General features: G+C 43.3%; 1 protein-coding gene across 2 annotated transcripts in view; it reads right to left on the bottom strand.

Annotated features, from left to right (window-relative positions):
- The window catches only part of dip2ba (disco-interacting protein 2 homolog Ba), an 82,566-nt gene extending 62,533 nt beyond the window's left edge, over positions 1 to 20,033 (bottom strand). For both annotated transcript variants that reach the window (XM_014135744.2, XM_014135743.2), the window contains exon 1: positions 19,783 to 20,033. In XM_014135744.2, coding sequence (XP_013991219.1) covers positions 19,783 to 19,867 — 85 coding nt within the window. In that variant the 5' untranslated portion in view covers positions 19,868 to 20,033. The remainder of the gene's footprint in view (positions 1 to 19,782) is intronic.
- Between the last annotated feature and the right edge of the window lie 203 nt (positions 20,034 to 20,236).

Genomic DNA, 20,236 nt, shown 5'->3' on the forward strand with positions numbered 1-20,236 from the left:
GGATTCTTCAATAAAGTCTTTGTTGTCATTCAAGGAGAGACAATTTGTTTTCATGCTAATTTTTTCCATTGAAAATCCTGCAGCAAACATTACTTACTTAGAGATCTTAGTCGTGCAATTTCACATCTTCGGCAAAAACGTAAAACTTTGACATTTCTTGAATTATTTATTACTTCAGACTATTTTGAGGAACTGTATACCGGCTACGGTGTCTCAGAATGGACAAACAGTACTATTGCAGCTTGTTCTTGTTTTTCAAGAGAAGGTCTTTTATGGGAGTATGCGAGGACACTCGTTCGGTTAGCTGAGTTCGGCTAGGCGTCAACCGAACTGAAGCATGCTGACACCTTAAGGTCTGATCTCTGACAGACAGCTGAAGCACAAGGGTCAGCTTGAGGTCATTGACCCGACTCCTCTCCCTCACTTGTCACTGTTCCCAGACCAGTTTATAGAAATACAAAAACACACAGTTTAGCTCAACGAGTTGTTTGGCTTTAATGTTAAAGCCATTCTGTCATTACTGACCCCTTTTTACATTTAATCCATAGGGTGGTCAGGATGGATATTATGCCATTTTATCAAAGAATTAGTCTGATGTTCCATTATATAGTCATTCAGCCACTCAACACCCTCGGACAGCTCATCCTTTCAGCTCAACCCCTTAGTTACATTTACATTTTTTACATTTTAGTCATTTAGCAGACGCTCTTATCCAGAGCGACTTACAGTAGTGAATGCATACATTTCATACATTTTTTTTCCTGTGCTGGCCCCCCGTGGGAATCGAACCCACAACCCTGGCGTTGCAAACACCATGCTCTACCAACTGAGCTACAGGGAAGGCTAGTTCACTGGTGATTATGTTTCTTCATGTTAAACTTTGACCTTGGTGGGGTGGAGGTCAGCACTGTAAATGCTGTATGTTGTAATATACAGACTAGTAACTGACCCCAGAGAGATTTCTTGCCATGCTAGGGTAGCAGTCCGGCTACCGTATTTCATTCAACTACTAGCCGACACTTCTTCATGTATAACTCAACCAGAGGAAATGCTGTAACTAAAATGGTATGTAATATGTACTTTAGGCCTAAATATAAAATAGGCTACCATTTATAGCTTCCACAGCAGTATTGGTGGACTAGGAATATGGCCATGGTCAGTGATAACTAAGGAGAGAGAACTGTAGTAGTTTCTATTCTAAGAGACTTGGATGAGACTGGGATGAGCTAATGGTTGATGCTAACAGACAGGAGGACTGGGTTGGTGTGGTAATACGCTGATTAACGCCCACACGCCCCCAACTAACACACACACACACACACACACACACACACAAAATGAGATTAGACTACAGTCACTGTAAATACGCTAAACTAAGCATTTGAGACTAGGGGGCTTTGGGAATCCTGGCTCAGGGACACTAAGCCCTTAGTGAAACAGTTTAATTCATTGTGAAATGGTGTGAGTAAACACAACAGCTTTAGTAACAATGCATCTTTATCCATTTCAGAGCTTGTGTAACGGAGTTAAGAACGTACCGTAAACTCACTCCACAGCAGCTTGGAATGTCGCCGATGGAGCTATCCAATTAGAGATTTTTGGACTCAAAACGGTTGGTATGTTGTCAAGGAGGACGGTTACGTGTGTTTGTGAGCAGAGGATCACTGGTTCGAGTCAGGTATGATAACAGGGGCAGTGGAGGAAGCTTTAAATGTTAGCAGCACACTGACAGCCATTTCACTTGGAACAGAAAATGTAAAGTGATAAACTCAACATCATTCTCATTGTTATTCTTGAGGTTGTGGCTGAAAGTGGCAACAGATGTCAATCAATTCTAAACTGATCTGTGTCTTCCTGTGTCGACCCCCCCCCCCACCCACCTGTACCACAGCGGAGCGTGAAGAACACAGCGAAAACACATGCTCTCTATAAATGTCTCTCAACATGTCTGTAAATGACCCCTCTGTGATCAGCCAGCCCCCTACTGAGCGTATGCAGATCGACAGGTCTAATTACGGTTGAATGGACGGATCGGACTGGTGGCTGGTCACATGCAGCTCTGAGAGGAAGCAACATCTTTATCTCCCACTTCCTCTTTCCACAGGCACACTATCAGTTCCCTTCGGCCTGAACTAGGAACACTACAACATGAGACACTCCCACTGGTTTAACCGGAAAGACTGGTAAGAGAGGAGAGACAATACAACTCTGGCATCCATAAAGGTCCTTGCATCAGTAGCGGTCTATGAATTTGAGAATGGTTACATTTTTCCAGCCAGATCGCTCTTACTACCAAACCAAGTGGAGGGGCTGCTGTTGGGCTGAAAAACAAACTCAGAATTTAACCTGAGGTCCTGGTAATAGATCAGAAGGCAATCAAAATCTACATCGACTCAGTTCATCATTATAACTAATACCATCTCTTCCATTAGCTGAGTCGTGCGTACAGTACAGTCAGAGGGAGTGGGACATTCCCGCTGAGACCTCTATCATCTCCTATTATCTCCATTCCAAAAACACTCCCATCTCATGCCTGCCGTAATCCACAACTCCCTCTATAATCTCAGATTATTTGATGCAAAAATCTGACAAGGGGGATAACTAGGGCTGACTGTCACTTTATCATAATCATGTCTCTCCGCCCTTGGCCAGTCTGTCCGTGCCTGTAGATTAACTTGTATCACCTCACCTTTAACTGGTTTGTTGTAGATTAGCTTCAATATGTTTACAGAGCAAGACGGAGCCTTGGCCTATAGTGTCGCAAAACCATTTGGAGCATTCCCTGGATGGTTGTGGTGGAGTGAATATTTTTCCTATTTGAGGTTATCTTGAGCTCAACTAAATAGAAAGGATGGAGTGTTGAAATGAGTTGTTCTAATTTAAAGTAGCCTTCAGCCCTGGCCTGTATCACTTTACATTAATACTACAACATTACTGCAGTGAAACATGATACTTCACTTTCACTGGTGGTGTCACACAGAGCTATGTTGAAACACTTGTCTGCCATGCAGTCAGGCAGCACTCCCTACATAACGGCCCTTTGTCTTTCTAAAGAGAGCGAAAGAGGAGGGTGTTAGATCTTGAGTTTAGTTTACCTGTATATTAGCTCAACTTAAACCTCTATTGATTTTGTGATTAAAACATGGATGTCTCATGGTATGGTGGGGTATGCAAAATTGGTCAATTTATGCACCTCCATCTCCTAATTGTTTTGGCATTCAGGTCCAAAAAGTTACTTCCCAAACACTCCTACCATGAGCAAGGTTTTGTTCAAATCAAAAGGGGTGCAGGCAGAAACTGACTGAATTCATATGGAACATCCCCTTAGTTAAGCAGGTTCAGTAGTCCAGACAGCAGGGCCATGAACCATCATGTAGGCTGCTGATGACTGGGTGGGAAGGAGGCAGACAGTACCTGCCAGGGAGAGGTTAGCTAAGTCACACTGGGTCAGACTCCACACCACAGGGAAGTCTCTCACATGACCATGAAGCTAGCCTCGACTCCAGTCGTTCTAGGAATACGGTGGAATGTCTGGATGTGCAAGAATACTGTAGACTAGAGAGCTAGCGTCAATGTAGGCTAAGGTCCCAACAGTAATCACCATTATTAACCTAGCCAGTATGCTAACAGTCAGACAACTGTATAGCAGCAACAAAGTAGGTGTGTTTAGGTACCTTCTAAACCTTCACTGACTGACTCAGCAATTTACAAGAGCTACAAATGTTCAACTCTTTCATTTTGAGGAATGAAGTAACAATAAACTGTGGATTATCCATAAGAAGGCTTATAGGCTAGTCGTGAGAATCTGAGCGAGAACGATGATAGACAGTTCTTGTGTGGAGAAAACGTGTTGGCCTGGATCAGACAGTGTGGGAAAGTGGGACGGGAGGGTAAAGTAAGATGGGAAACTCCTATTCAAATGGAGTTATGGATGTTGGGAAGAAAGGTGCAGGGGGGAATGGAGGATTGGTCTTGAGCTGGAGGATGAGTGGAATTTGCTGAAGCGGGAGCCTGGGAGGCTGCTGTGCTGCACTGCAGGGGTGGAGGATGGAGTGGGTAGTGGAGATTGGAGAAGAGGAGGGATTTCTCCCTGCCTATAGCTTGGCTAAATGTAGCCTGGAGTCTGGCACAGAACAGAGCCGCCGTCTCCTCTCTCCCACGCCCCCACCATAGCTGGGGGTAGGAATTCCCCCTTGGGGTCTACTGTTCATAAACTGCAGCCTAATCTGGAGTGGACTCAGTAAAGATGAATTCTTGGTTCAGAGCCGCTGGCCACGATGACATATTTACAAGCCTTGTTTAATTGGCTCTTATCCAGACGTGGAAGTATGATGATAGTTCACAGCGGTAAATGTATGTTTGAAGCTTTAGCCTGCTCTCCCCTACTATGTCACACTGACTCACTAAGGTCAACACACTCACACAGTTGAGCTGGCCAAGGAGGAGTGCTGTCTGAAACACTACAGTATGTTGTTGGCCGCTATTACAATATAAACTTAATGTAAAAGGCATGAAGAGGTGCAAGATAGATATAGGCCTATATGTATTATTGATAATCACATTTTCAAACCAAGCTTAGTTCACTGCTTGTATTTTTTTTATTTTATTGTAATTTTTTATTTAACTAGGCAAGTCAGTTAAGAACAAATTCTTATTTACAATTACGGCCTACCCCGGCCAAACCCTAACCCGGACGATGCTGGACCAATTGTGCGCCGCCCTATGGGACTCCCAATCACAGCCGGTTGTGATACAGCCTGGAATCGAACCAGGGTCTGTAGTGACGCCTCTAGCACTGAGATGCAGTGCCTTAAACCTCTGCGCCACTCGGGAGGCAGGCTACATATTGGGCTAGGTAGGCTACATCTTGTAATCGTATTAGCTAGTTCCCACAGCAATAGAGTAGCATTGTTTTGAACTGGTAGAGGAAGTCTTGATTTAAAGAAAGGATTATTGGGTCTGGATTCAGGCAGGGTTTAAACTAACTGCATTCTTTAGAGCTCGTTGCAGTGGGTCAAGACAGAGGAGGAGCATGCCGAGTCTCTTTGAGGAGGGACAGGGCAGGAGTAGCTCGAGGTGAACAGAGGACATCAGTCTTTGATTCCATCCAGACCACCACAGTCATCAGTGTGTCATTGGAGTCTGTGTGGGAGAAGATACAGATGAACACACACAGAGATGAGCTTGTGTAAGAGATACTGCTAGTCCTGCTTCCTTACCTCCCATTAGTCATCACAGTGACAGACGGATTAGCTCATTAGGCCAACCCATTACCCCCTCAGTCGTCAATGACACCATTCACTGACACAGGCTACAGCATAACATAACATTTTACATTTTAGTCATTTAGCAGACGCTCTTATCCAGAGCAACTTACAGTAGTGAATGCATACAATTTCATACTTTTTTTTTTCTGTGCAGGCCCCCCGTGGGAATCGAACCCACAACCCTGGCGTTGCAAACACCATGCTCTACCAACTGAGCTACAGGGAAGGCTACTACAGCAATAAGACGTCACTAGCTGATCATAACATGACATATATTAGCTCATATTCAGGAAGTGACTAAGACTGGACTAATTTTCACTAATGGATTGTAATGGTTATAATAACACACTTCCTCTAAGGCAGGTATTCCCAATGCCGTCGGAGGTACGCCAAATAAAAATGTGATTCACATAAAAATAATAATTTTGAATTAAATGTTATTCCCGCCACATTTTCAAACAGTACATTTATATTTTCCAACGGGGCTATACATTTGGATGAGGTTTTTTTCTCGCCTGAGTAGCCTCGTTTCACTGGCAAAACTAAAATTAAACCATCTAGTGTTCAGCGAAATAACAACACAATGTCAAATACAGGTAGACTAGTCAAATAATTAACATCCAATCACATTAACCGTTACTCTCTCGCGGGAAACCTTCAGTCATGCACAGACATTAAGAAACGAAAAATGCCAATTTGAAAAATAAGCCACAGGAGTTTTTGGAGCGAGAATAAAGATTACTTTCGAGTAGTAAGACATGTATAAAAGCAACAGATACCATTAATAAGAAGGAGCTAGAAGCGTCTTATATGGTGATCTACCGAGTGGCTAGGACAGGCAAGCCCCATACTATTGTGGAGGACTTAATTCTTCCTGCTGCCGCGGATTTGGCTAGGACAATGCTGGGGGAAAAGGCCAAACAAACTATACAGACAATGACTTCATCAAACAACACTGTTTCACGATGCATCAGTGTTTTGAAACAACTACTGGTTTGCATACAAGCCAGTGAATTATATGCGTTACAGCTGGATGAGTCAACAGACGTGGCGGGCCTGGCACAGCTCCTGGTATATGTCCGTTAAGTTTATGGGGGGGGGGGGGGGTCAATTAAGGAAGACATCCTCTTCTGCAAACTACTGAAAACCAGGACAACATGAGAGGATATTTTTAAAGCACTGGACAGCTTTGTGACATCAAATGTACTTTGGTGGTCAAGATGTGTTGGTATCTGTAATGATGGTGCAAAAGCCATGACAGGGAGACATAGTGGAGTGGTAACGCGCGTGCAAGCAGTTGCTCCCAACGCCACTTGTGTCCACTGCAGCATCCACCGAGAGGCTCTTGCTGCCAAAGGAATGCCTGACAGCTTGAAAGATGTTTTGGACACTACAGTGAAAATGGTTAACTTAGTTAAAGCAAGGCCCCTGAACTCTCGTGTATTTTCTGCACTATGCAATAATATGGGCAGTGACCATGTAACGCTTTTACAACATACAGAAGTGCACTGGTTATCAAGGGGCAAAGTATTGTCACGTTTTTTTAATTGAGAGATGAGCTTAAAGTTTTCTTTACTGACCATTTTCACTTGTCTGACCGCTTGCATGATGACGAGTTTCTCACACGACTGACCTATCTGGGTGAGGTTTTTTCACGCCTGAATGATCTGAATCTAGGATTACAGGGACTCTCCACAACTATATTCAATGTGCGGGACAAAATTGAAGCTATTATTAAAAAGCTGAAGCTCTTTTCTGTCTGCATTAACAAGGACAACACACAGGTCTTTCCATCATTGTATGATTTGTGTGCAAATTAACTCAAGCTTGCGGACAATGTCAAATGTGATCGGTGCTTCGCTATGAGTGAGCTGGGTGCGCAAGTACACAGGTACTTTCCCGAAACGGACGACACAAACAACTGGATTCGTTATTCCTTTTATGCCCTGCCTCCAGTCCACTTACCGATATCTGAACAAGAGAGCCTCAACGAAATTGCAACAAGCGGTTCTGTGAAAATTTAATTTAATCAGAAGCCACTGACAGATTTCTGGACAGGGCTGCGCTCAGAGTTTCTTGCCTTGCCATCTCTCGCTGTTAAGACACTGATGCCCTTTGCAACCACGTACCTAACTGAGAGTGGATTCTCGGCTCTCACTAGCATGAAAACTAAATACAGGCACAGACTGTAGGTGGAAAATTATTTAAGACTGAGCCTCCCTCCAATACAACCCAAGATTGCAGAGTTTTGAGCATCCTTTCAAGCACACCCTTCTCATTAACCTGTGGTGAGTTATTCACAATTTTTGATGAACAAATAAGGTTTTATATGTAAGATGGCTAAATAAAGAGCAAAATTATTGATTTTTATTATATTTTTTATTTGTGCCCTGGTCCTATAAGAGCTCTTTGTCACTTCCCACGAGCCGGGTTGTAACAAAAACTCACTCTTTCGTATGTTTAATAAATGTATCGTATAGTGTGTGTGTGTGGCAGGCTTACAATGATGGCAAAAAACAACATTTGAGAGTGTGCTGACCCTGGTGCTAGAGGGGGTATGCAGCTGGGGGTTGAATGTTTGAAGAGGTACGGGACTATAAAAGTTTGGGAACCACTGCTCTAAGGTATAGTTCAATGTTATTCAGTTGTTGTTACACAGTTGCTATAGGCTGCAGTTGGTATAAGCCTATACAATGATAGCCTCAAACCAATAAATGTCTAACAGACCTTGATGTAGAGCTTATTACAGCCAACTGAACTTTTCCTGACTTTTTAAACCACACCCATTCAGTGTTTTCATACCCTTTGTTCTGGCTTTTCTCTAGAGAGCTGAATTAAGGGGTCCACACACACACACACACACACACACACACACACACAGCTCTGAGACAAACACAACTTATAAGGATCAGTGGGAGGGTGGGAGGGTTTCCTGAGGACTGTGAATTCTCACAAACAAAGTAACGGAAAATCAGTCCATAGGGATTAAGACAGACACAACTTTGTTGAAATCAACCAAGGCAGGGACATAGCCTGCACTAGAAAGATATAAACAATTGTTGAAATGACCACCAACAACTAGATTCCTAAAGATTTCCCCCAGGGACATAGGCTACACATACCAGAGACAGCTCTGATACTGTACAGAACTATGCCCCCTATCACATCAGCCCTAAATCCCATGACATATCCATGAAATTTAACAAACCCAGTAACAGACCATACGTCCACAGGGATTTAGAAAGAGATCAGGCACCACGGGATTCCTTTACACATACCACCCACCACACAGTCCAGTAACGTATCAAACTATGTTGCCCACTATCAAAAATCGGCTCTGGTTAAACCCATGAGCTTGTTTTATATTTAGAAAGTGACCAACTGCTTAGAAAATGTTCAGTGCTCTCCACACCCTGTCCAAACAATCCACAGTCTAACAACCACATCCAGAGAGCCTAGCCTACTGTTATAAAGAGAGACCGAGAGACGAGGGGGGGGGTGAAGAAAGAGGGAGGGAGAGATGAAAGATTGAAGAGAGAGGACACTGGGAGAATGAGGACAAGACTAGAATGCTAAAACGTTACTGAGAGACTAAATATAGATTTATCCAAAGTCAAACAACTTGTTTGAAGTTGCTGCTCAGTTCATAATCATACACAGACAGACCGACAGAATCTGGTCTTTTTCATCAAAATGACATCATTAATCAAGTTCTTTATCATAACACTCCAACTTGATCTCATGAGTGTAGGTCAAATACCACAGACAATGAGTTGATAAGAGATGAGAGAGAGAGAGAGAGATTGAGAGAGAGAGAGATAATATGTCCCTGTAGCAATAAGGCAGTCAGTAGGCCATGTCGGTAGGCCAATGTCGGTAGGCCATGTGTGTGTAACAGTGACTCACATATGGCAGCCAAGTCAAGCAGTTAGTTAGACTGACAGTGTGAAACAGTGTCAACAAACCATTCTGCTTTGGCTGTGCAAGCAGGGCACAGGAGAAGAAGAGAGAGAGAGAGCGAAGAGAGAAGAGAGAGAGAGAAAGAAAGAGAAACGGACAAACAAATATGCCTGCCTTACTGACTCCTACATGGAGCCTCTAAGGGGGCCCTACTTTTGTGAAGTGGTGTCAAAGAGTGGCTTGTTTTCCTCCTGCTCAGCCATGAAAGTGAATTTGTCGTCTCGCCAGGTTTATTTGGTCCTATATTTAGTGAGAACAGCATTCTCCAACATCACCAACAGTCACATGGTTGCCATGGATAACATGGGGCTGGAGGGGAAGATTCCAGACTCCAGAACAAGAACATTATCGGTTAGCACATTTTGACAACAGGATCGTGTTCATTCGGCACCAATTGGAACAAAACAGACTGGATCAGGGAGGGACTAACTGGAGTTGTCCAATAAGAAGCACTGGTTTTCAGGGTCCGTTGCACGTTTCGTTACAGTGTGTCATAATGAACACGACCCAGGCAAAGACACCAAGGCTGTAGAGCAGTGTTCCTGTCTCTAGGCCCTTGAGAGAGTCACAAGGTGTGCAGGCTTTTATTCTAGCCTAGCACTAAAAACACCTGATTCAACTGATCCTAGTCTTGATCAGTTCAATGTAAGTCCGTTGTGTAGGCTAAATACTGGGCTGGAATAAAACCCTGCACACCCTGTAGCGCTCAAGGACCAAGCGTGAGGAATACTGCTCTATGTCTATGGAGACATTGTCACACTGATCCTCCTATCTGAGAGCTGTAAATCAGAGAAAGTGACAGTTGTATTTTAGTACCAACGCCCATCTTGTCTGCTGCTTCAGTGTGATGATAGAGTTGTAACTTGTAACGACTGGGTGTGAGTGAGTGACTGGCATGTGGTGGTAGGTGTTAGCACATGTCTATGAGAATCCGGTGGGCCTCTGACAAAGGCTGGCTGACTGACTCCCAGGCAGTTTAGTAAAGCAGCTCTGTGTAACAGTGGTGCTTCAGCAGCACAACACCACCACGTATCCTCGATTTCAGGTCTGTCCGGTGACATGAACTACAAGTGCCTTGGCTTGTTGTTGTGACTTGAGAGTAATCTTGGAAACCCAGAACTAAAATCTTTCGGAATTGCATCGGATGCTCGATTAAGTTCTGTGGGCAGACGTGTTGGAAAAGATACTAGAACGAGGAGCTGAAGCAGGACGGTAGCTCCAACCCGCTCTCTCTGATGGGCCAAATGTTGCCTCCGCTTCTGAAAGATGCGATCACCTGCGAAATCGTGATTTGTCCAAATGACCAGTGCTGAAAAATAAGGGCACCAGAGAAGAAGAAAAAATAAATTGTCCTTGTTAGTCGTCACATCCGATTTATGTTAGGTGTGTCTGTCCTTGAGAAATGAACTTGAGAGTGAATCACCCAACTTCTCAAGGCCCCCTATAACCACCCGTCATAGCTCTATGAATCATAGCTTTAATGTGAAAGAGGTGCATCCCACTCACAGTAACACATAAACAGCCCTACGGTAACTGGAGCACTGAACAGGTTCTCTCGCTCTGCTATGCTGTGACTGACAGCGTCGCCCCTGAAGGGGTGGACGCTGATCCTAATTGCATTGAGTAATGCCCCTAATGCTAACTTCATGCATGGTTTAACAGTGAGAATATATATACACACCATGTCCAGGGCTCTAAATGATCATTTTTCATTGGTAGCACTGGTACTCCTACCTTTAAAAAGTTAGGAGCGCCACATGAAATTTAGGAGCACCAGAAAATAAGAGGTATTAAATTGATTGAGATACAGCCTATATTGGACCTGAATGAATTCTAGCTACTTTCAAAGCACATGTTGTGCCCTATAAACAAATATGGAACAGTATAAACACACGAGTTTAGTATAAAAGCTAAAATGTTGACACAAAATACCTGTCATTGAACTTACAAAGTCATTTTTGGAACATCAGGTTTCGACATTGTGTAAAAGTACTATATTCCTATTGAGATGCATTACATTGCAAATTGTACACCGTCTCTTTAAAAAAAAAACGTGCTCCCAAATGTTTGCATATTACTGGTCGAGTTAGTAGGTTGTTAGCTAGCTAGCTAGCCAATGAGGGAACATAACTGAACAGTGTAAACAAATGGTTAACGACTTTGAGATGCGTAAAGTTTTAGAACTGCACACAACATGGTTTATGAATGTAAAATGTGGTCCCGGTAATATGGGTCAGAACCTTTGCCTTGGTTGGGCTAGAAGGCAAGCCGTTTTCGCTGTAGTAGTGGTGCAACCACTTGTTTCTTTAGGGCACTCGGAAACAACGCTACAGCGTGAAAACGTATCATGAATACTGTAATGAAGCAGGCAGGGAGCGGGTCTCGAACCCTTGACCTTCTGGCCCGAGGTTCCGGCGTGCTATCGACTGTGCCACAAAAGCATGCTCGAACGGCAGAGTCGACTTCCGCGCTTATAAACCCAGGGTCGTTACAATACAATTATTATCTAGGAGAATTTTTGTTCATAGTCACAGTGCTCCCAAAATAAAACTCCTGGTTGCACAGCAAATTATTTAGTTGCATATGCGACCAAATTGGTCACACTTTAGAGCCCTGACCATGTCTGTAGACCTGTCAAAAGTCATGCTTTATCAGACAATATCTCCTGTCTGAGGCAGCATCTGGAGCAGGCCTAATATCCTGTACATGTTCACCCTCAACTCAAAACCCAACATGCCAGTGTACAATAGCGAAGGTGCATAAAGATGACGGCCCCCATGCACTTACCACAGATTACTATGTTCGCCTGTATTGTACATTGCTCTCGTTACTCTTTCTTTGTATGGTCATTAGCAGAGTATACATGATCCCAATTTTAGCTTGAAGACGCCGGCAATTACAAAACCAAGTAGATTTTTGCTGGTTTATTGGAACACTGAACCATATTGCGCGGCGTCGTTTTAAAAAAACTCAGTGGATGGTGCTAAAACGACGACGACATACTGGAATTCAAATCTTCATGCGCGTTCGCCATTAGGCTAAAATGGTGACTTATAATACAAGTTAGTAACGATATTAGGATGCGAGCACTGTTCTATAGGGTCGTAAAAAAAAAAAAACATTTCTTATGGGATTCATTCAGGTAGTACTCAACCCTCTACCCTCTCTCTTCCTACCCTCTCTCCTTTCATGCCAACTGAACACCACCCAGGTCGTTGTCACATACGCCTCAACTCTTAACTGTGGAGTAGGATGACACACACCTACCTCCTGGGACAGAGGCCGAGTGGTGACAGCCTTGTCTCCTGGTGTTTAATGAGAGCATGTGAATTATTCATTCAGCCCTGAAGGAGTGAAGGGAACACAGCCCTTGGTCCATCCTAAAGGAGAACCATGGGATGGGAGACATCATTAACTATTCACAGCCCACAAGCTGTTTGGACTAAGTCGTTATATAGCCTAGCCTAACAAATAATGAGTTAAGGAGATGCTGCCCTGCTCTCTCTTCTCCATTAGACTTGGCTCAAAACACAAGTCACAGATGCAGCCTGAATACTGTATGGCCTATGTACTCACAACAAGTGTTTGGTCCAAAAAAAGCTCTACTGTAAAAGTAGACTGACAGCAAGTGCTTGTTTCAAACAAACATCTGGTACAAGAGTCAAGGCTCAGTGTATCATGGTCAGCGGAGTCTAAAGCCCCTAGACAGAGGAGAGGGATGATTGGCTGAGATTCAAGCTAGACGTGCTGGCGTGGCTCAGCTTTAAAACCCATGTTCCCGTCCCTGGCCAGACTCAAACCATCCCTTCTCCACCATACATGCAACACAACGGCTCATCGGCTGTTCTAAAACAAGCGGAAGGAAGTGTCTGTCAGTCACAAGCTTGTCGTCTCTCTCAACTGAATCCCTCTAAGGCCCTGGCAGGCATGCACATAGAACAGCATGCTACTTTACTGTAGGCGCAATCCCATCCACGTCGTCCACAGTTCAGTTCAGACAACTTAGTATTTCTTAGGAAAAGAGCAGCTACTCTTCCTGGGGTCCACGTAAAACGTGACATGAACAGACAAGCACGGCACAAGGACAGAACTACATACATTTAAAAGAAGAAATGCACGCTTTCATACATTTACGCATTAGCATTCCATGCATCGTGTACTCATAACGGCAACACTGTAGTCATTCATTCTCCCATATATTGCTATCCTTTGCTCTACTGCTACAATTGCTTTGTCTAAGCAGGTCCTGGTATCCTAATCTCACAGCACCGGTTGTTCTGTAAACAGCAGAGAGAATCTCAAAAGGGCAGGAACCATCTGTGTCTTTGGTTCAATATCATGTGACTCAGATGCAAGTGCAACACACTAAAACGCAATAATATTTTTTTTTGGGGGGGGGGGGTTCACCGAAGTCGTTAACTGCTGCTCAGTTCCCCTGGCATAAACAGAGGCACATATCATATGGAGTTGCACCTCATTTTCACCACTACCATGTTCCCCTGGTGTGAATGAGGCAACAACAAGAAGGAAGGGGAAGTTAAAGGCCCTATGCAGTCAAATGGGATTTTCATGTGTTTTATATACATTTCCACACTATGAGGTTGGAATAATACTGTGATGTGGTGAAAATGATTTCTGGTCAAACAGATGGAAAAGGCGAGTTAGAAAACACCTACCAGAAAAAGGCCAGGAAAGGGTATTAGAAATACAAGACCCCTCCCAATTAATAGCAACACATATTTTGTTTGGAAGAATTTTCTTGGCCTTCTGTAAGAAACATTGTATTGTGCCTAAAAATACCATTACCCCAAAACCCACATATCTTTAAGATACATTGCCTTCAGAAAGTATTCATACCCCTTCACCTTTTCCACATTTTGTTGTGTTACAAAGTGGGATTCAAATTGATTTAATTGTCTACACAAAATACTCAGTGGACGAAAAAATTGTAACAAATAAAAATAAATATATATCTTGATTAGATCAGTGCTAGAGGCGTCACTACAGACACCCTGGTTCGAATCCAGGCTGTATCACAACCGGCCGTGATTGGGAGTCCCATAGGGCGGCGCAGAATTGGCCCAGCGTCGTCCAGGTGTGGCCGTCATTCTAAATAAGAATTTGTTATTAACTGACTTGACTAGATAAATAAAAGGTTAAATAAATAAATAATAATATAAGGATTCAACCCCCTGAGTCAATACATGTTAGAATCACCTTTGGCAGCGATTACAGCTGTGAGTCTTTCTCGGCAAGTCTCTAAGAGCTTTCCACACCTGGATTGTGCAACACTTGCGCATTATTGTTCTTAAAATTCTTCAAGTCCTGTAAAATTGGTTGTTGATCATTGCTAGACAACCATTTTCAGGGCTTGCCATAGATTTAAGCAAATTTAAGTCACAACTAACTCGGCCACTCAGGAACATTCACTGTCTTCTTCGTAAGCAACTCCAGTGTAGATTTGGCCTTGTGTTTTAGGTTATTGTCCTCCTGAAAGTTGAATTTAACTCCCAGTGTCTGGTGGAAAGTAGACAACCAGGTTTCCTCTAGGATTTTGCCTATGCTTAGCTCCATTCCGTTTATTTTTTTAATTCTGAAACACTCCCCAGTCCTTAATGATGACAAGCATACCCATAACATGATGCAGCCACCACTATGCTTGATAATATGGAGAGTGATACTCATTAATGTGTTGTATTTTCCCCAAACATAACACTTTGTATTCAGGACAAAAAGGTAATTGCTTTGCCACATTTTTGCAGTATTACTTTAGTACCTTGTTGCAAACAGGATGCATGTTTTTGAATATTTTTATTCTGTGCAGGCTTCCTTCTTTTCATTCTGTTGTTGGTCCATCAGTTCTCTCCTATCACAGCCATTCAACTCTGTAATTGTTTTAAAGTCACCATTTGCCTCATGGTGAAATCCCTGAGCTGTTTCCTTCCTCTCAGGCAACTGAGTTAGGAAGGACGCCGGTATCTTTGTAGTGAATGGGAGTATTGATACACCATCCAAAGTGTAATGAATAACTTCACCATGCTCAAAGGGATATTCAATGTCTGCTTTTTTATTCATACCCTTCTACCAAAAGGTGCCCTTCTTTGCGAGGCATTGGAAAACCTCCCTGGTCTTTGTGGTCGAATCTGTGTTTGAAATTCACTGCTCGACTGAAGGACCTTACAGATAATTGTATACGTGAGGGTAGTCATTAAAAAATAATGTTAAACACTCCCGAGTGGGGTTCCCAAGTGGCGCAGCGGTCTAAGGCAGTGTTTTTTTTTTTTTACTGAAATCAGTTTTATTCATGAGTTATTAAGTGATTAAAACTGGAAATTCCATTATCAAATCAATTGGCTGCAATGGGAAATCATAGTAGTCACACACAACAGTTGGGTTGACAAGTTTGGACAGCACAGTACAGTAGAGTATAGTACAGTACAGAAAAGTACACCGTAGAGCACACTAGTGGAGTACACTATAATGTACTGTATTGTACTATACTCTACTCTGCTGTCCAAACTTGTGAAACATAGACGTCTATGATTGGTTCAGATTTAGTCCGTTCAGGACAAACCTAATTTGGTCGTGTTTGGGAGCAGAGCTCATTAAAATAATAGCCAGTGTGAAGCATATCCAAATATGCAAGGTGGATATTGCATATTTTGTGTACCTATTTAGGATACATCACCATGAAGAGAATGACATTCATTTCCATAATTATGCATTTCTGTGTAGTACAGATCAGGGACCCACAATATAAATCCACTTCACTTACTATTCAATAACCAAAATACATTTTCAAGGTCAAGGTGCCATGTCATAGATGACACCCCATTGTCTCTGCAGACATCTTTGAATATCAATTCAGAGCACAGAGTTATTGGAAAAAGTGGACACAACCACAACCAGCAAATTACTAAAAGTAGTCCTTCTGCATAGAGTTGTATGGTTTGTTCAACTTTGAAATCTATGGTTTTTGTTTGGCATACATTTTAAGGGAACATTCTGAGTCTCAGCACAATTCCGTTACTGTGGAATTTCCCTTTTTAGACCAATAAGAATGAGATCCAAACCTCTCTGCCAATAACAGCTAGTTCAGTTTTTCCCTCCCCACTCAGAACACTCCCAGAGAGTTCATCAAAATCCTTGCTTGAGAAATTGCTCTTTGCTAAGAAGCTATTTTTGTTTCTTTTTGACCACTTTAATTGAAAACAATTGTTACCCACAAATTATTTGACATTGAGATAAAAATGGCTGCATTGGACCTTGAAGGATCTGCCATATTCTTTCTCTCCATCTCCTATCTACAGTGCTGTCACTAATGGGTGCAGTTGGTGGATGATAGCATCAGATATCACTGGGGTTCAAATAGGATTCAAATTCTTTCAAATACTTTAAGCTTTGGGCGAGGTTTGCGTTGCACTTTTGGGACTATTCTGTTGGTTACCTTGCGCCAGGGCGAGCTCAAATCGAGCACAGCTCAAAGCTTTTGAAAGAAAAACAAATAGGCCTACTTACTTGAACCTATAGGTCTGCTGGCTGCCACTAACGGCTGGATAACAGCGTAGCACAGCGCTGCTGCAGATGCCCTTATTTCTCAGACTGGGCCTTTTTAGATGCCGTTCCTCTGCTGTGCTGCCTGACCCACTGGATAAATGACTCAGATAGGGCACAAATGGCTGGCTGGCCTAGATAGGAAGCAACTGGCAATAATCTGGACTCCCAATCACACACTGGCCACAGCAGCAGGCAAAGTCAGTAAGTACGTAGGGCAGGACCTCATCATACTGTATACACGCCGATGCACACACCCACACACAGGCACTCATGCCACATTATGTTCCAGAAAACACTCAAGAGGAAATGTAAAAAAAAATACGGTTTCCTATCGAACAATATGAAAGCAGCAACCGACAAAAAACTAATTCAAATATCAAAAACACCCCGAATAATCTGTATCATTCATAAGCAAACTCAGTGAACCCTTGCTGACGAAAGCAAATGCCTCAAAGCAGAAAATAGCCAAATGCTTCTGTAAACTTTAAAGGACGGACGGACATTTCTCAACTACCAATGAGGAGAACCAGCAGTTAGTTACCTAGGACGGGTGAGTCACGTCGAGTCACCCCTGGCTGAACGCTAACACAACAACACAGGGGGGGCTTTGAACCCACACAGTACACTACATCATCCGAACCAACTATGTCCGACCCCTCCCCTCCCTTTGTATGAGAGCAGCTCATTTCTACCGCAGCACTCAGAGCTGCGTCCCAAAAGGCACCCTATTCCCTATACAGTGCACTACCCTGGTCAAAAGTAGTGCACTATAAAGGGAATAGGGTGTCAATTGGGACACCGCTAAAGAGTTTAGTTGAATGGCCTACTAAATGCCACCATGGCCGTGACCAGCTGAATGAGGCGCATTGTGTCCTCACTGGTCACTGGGGGCTTTGCTCGCGCACGCACACACACACACACACAGAGAACTGGATTGTTATTTAAGAGGCCACTTGGCTTGCCTCTGTTCTCATCTAAGCAACCCAACAACAGGCATTTCCGCTCCGACTCGGTTCTGTGGTGTCGTTTGTAATGAGCAGGGGACAAAATATGGTTGTGCATGTCACTCTTTTTTAGACGCTTGTCCCTTGAATCACACTCCAGAGTAGATTAGCTACTGTCACAGGGGTGGTGTGTGTCACACAGGCTAGCCTACGGAATCTGGGCTAGAATGGTAGTTCAAGGGGCTGCATCTAAAAAGAGTCTGGATGGAATGATTGATGTGAAACATGTTAATGACCTCTAGTCTCTACTTTCCACTTTATTACCATGTTATCACTCCTTTATTACACAATCTGAAGGGCTATCTTTCTAATGATCAATCCCAATCCAGAAATCAGTTGGTTAGGTGATGGAGCGAGCAAGCTTCTCCAGCTGAATGCATTCAGCCCAGGGATGTTTTCAGTGAAGTGTAACGGTCAGATTGAACGTTGCAGATAGGCTAGAGCTGACACGCTTCCAACCCTCTACCTGACAGACATTCATATCTGTTGTACTACTCAATGGCTTATATTTATATGTAAACATTCTGAAACGTTGCACCCTTCTGAACAGACCCCAGGGGCACGTTGAGCAGGGCACAACGTGTAACGTGCAGATAGAATGTTACATAGAACAAACTTGTTTGTCTGACATGTAGAAAAAGGAATCATGCCAACTACATTCATGACATTTCTATTGGTAACGTTCCATAACATCTGACTTCTGAACGTTGCCCTGGTGTCAGGGAGGAGACCAGGGCTGCATTCAGTTCGGTTCAACGTTTCCTATGTCGCGTGGCAGTTTGTACTGAATGACACATTACCCTAAAACGGCGCGAGCCATTCTTCCTCCCGTTTGGTGGGTGCGGTGAGGTGTGGCCTGATCAATATGGGTGTGACCATCAGAAGTTGCATAACTCGTGCGGCACACCACCGTAAATCAGGGCCTTCTCCAATCAACCGGTCGATTAGCACAGTGCCGATTCCGTTTAATTAAATGTTTAACACCATTCTGTCATACCCCGGGTTGCAGCTGTTTGAGAGAGGAGGGAGGGAGATGGGCATGTGCCACATGTGTACACACACAAACACACACACATCCCCACCACAACAAACACACAGCTCAAGCTAATATTGAGTGTGCCTCAGCAAACGATGAAGCCTAAATGTCATTGGTGTCCAAAGGTTAACCTACCTGGTCAAGCCATGCAGAGGACCGTATGATGTCACATCCTGTCATACCAACATAATATAGCCTAGACTGGCTACAGGTGCATTTATGATATGTGATGAGTATCAGTACTGATGTTTCATTTCAATGGCTGTTGTGGTTAGTAATCTCCAATTCTTCCCGTCATAAACCCACACATTGAGTCGCAGGTTGTGCAATGCAGAATTAACCAACTGAAAACCCAACATTACACTACTAAATCCACTGACTGGTACCGCCAGTCTCTGGTTAATACTGGAAAAATACTGGTTCTTGACGCCAACCCTGAATTGATGGTCAAGAAGACTCATGATTGCTAAAGACAAAGGCTTTGGCTAAAACCAAGCTGTCATAGCCAGATGATTCTGACAAGTTTGGCTTTGACATTAAACCACAAACGATATAGTATATTAGTATTTATCTACATAGTTACAGATGAATCAATGGCTTTACAAATAAAACAGCTATGAAATGATTGAACCTGGATTGTCTCGTACTTGTCTACGTTGAGTCACAGACTAGAGAGCCCATGGCCACAGGGGTTGAGCCATTCTCTTTCTGCTGTCTGTCAATGCAATGCTAGCAGAAAAGGGTTGCTAGCTGGCCAGACATTGGCAGAATACGATTGTGTATGGCTACAATACGTTCAAATGTTGCAATTTGCCATGTCTACTCAAAGAGATACATAATACATAGCGCTAATTGGATAGACACCAGTGGCGGCTATCTATCTAACGTTAACTACATGGGGTGAATTTGAATTCACTCTTCTAGCTTGCTAGCCTCATCCCCTCGTCACCCTCCTTACCTTCCGATAGCTCCAATTCCAACTCTGCCAAATGGTCTCGAAGCTCTTTCGGTATACCAGAGAAATCCACGCCACGGTCCGCCATGACTCGAAACGAAGTGTGGTTTAAGTAAAACGAAGTGTGCTTTAAGTAAAACGAAATCTATTCTGGGTTAAAATACCAGCTTCAAGACACAAAACATGAATTTGAATAGAAGAGACAATCCATTCTCCGCCATAATGGGGAGAGCTCACCAATGGCAATGAGCAGTCACGTGATCTCTCACATACTAGCGGCCAGGCTGCACCCAAAACAGGGTATATCGATCGAGTCATACAGCTTGTGCTCCCCCTTGTGGTGCTCTAGAGATAGTACAACCGTGTACAATGGATAACTATATGCTGATTTGATATCATTCAGTAGCTAGTGAGTCCTAAATGAGCATTAAAGTAGAATTGTAAATGTACAGTTTAA

The sequence above is a fragment of the Salmo salar genome, chromosome ssa13, assembly GCF_905237065.1.
Source record: "Salmo salar chromosome ssa13, Ssal_v3.1, whole genome shotgun sequence".
In the NCBI taxonomy this organism is placed as follows: domain Eukaryota; kingdom Metazoa; phylum Chordata; class Actinopteri; order Salmoniformes; family Salmonidae; genus Salmo; species Salmo salar.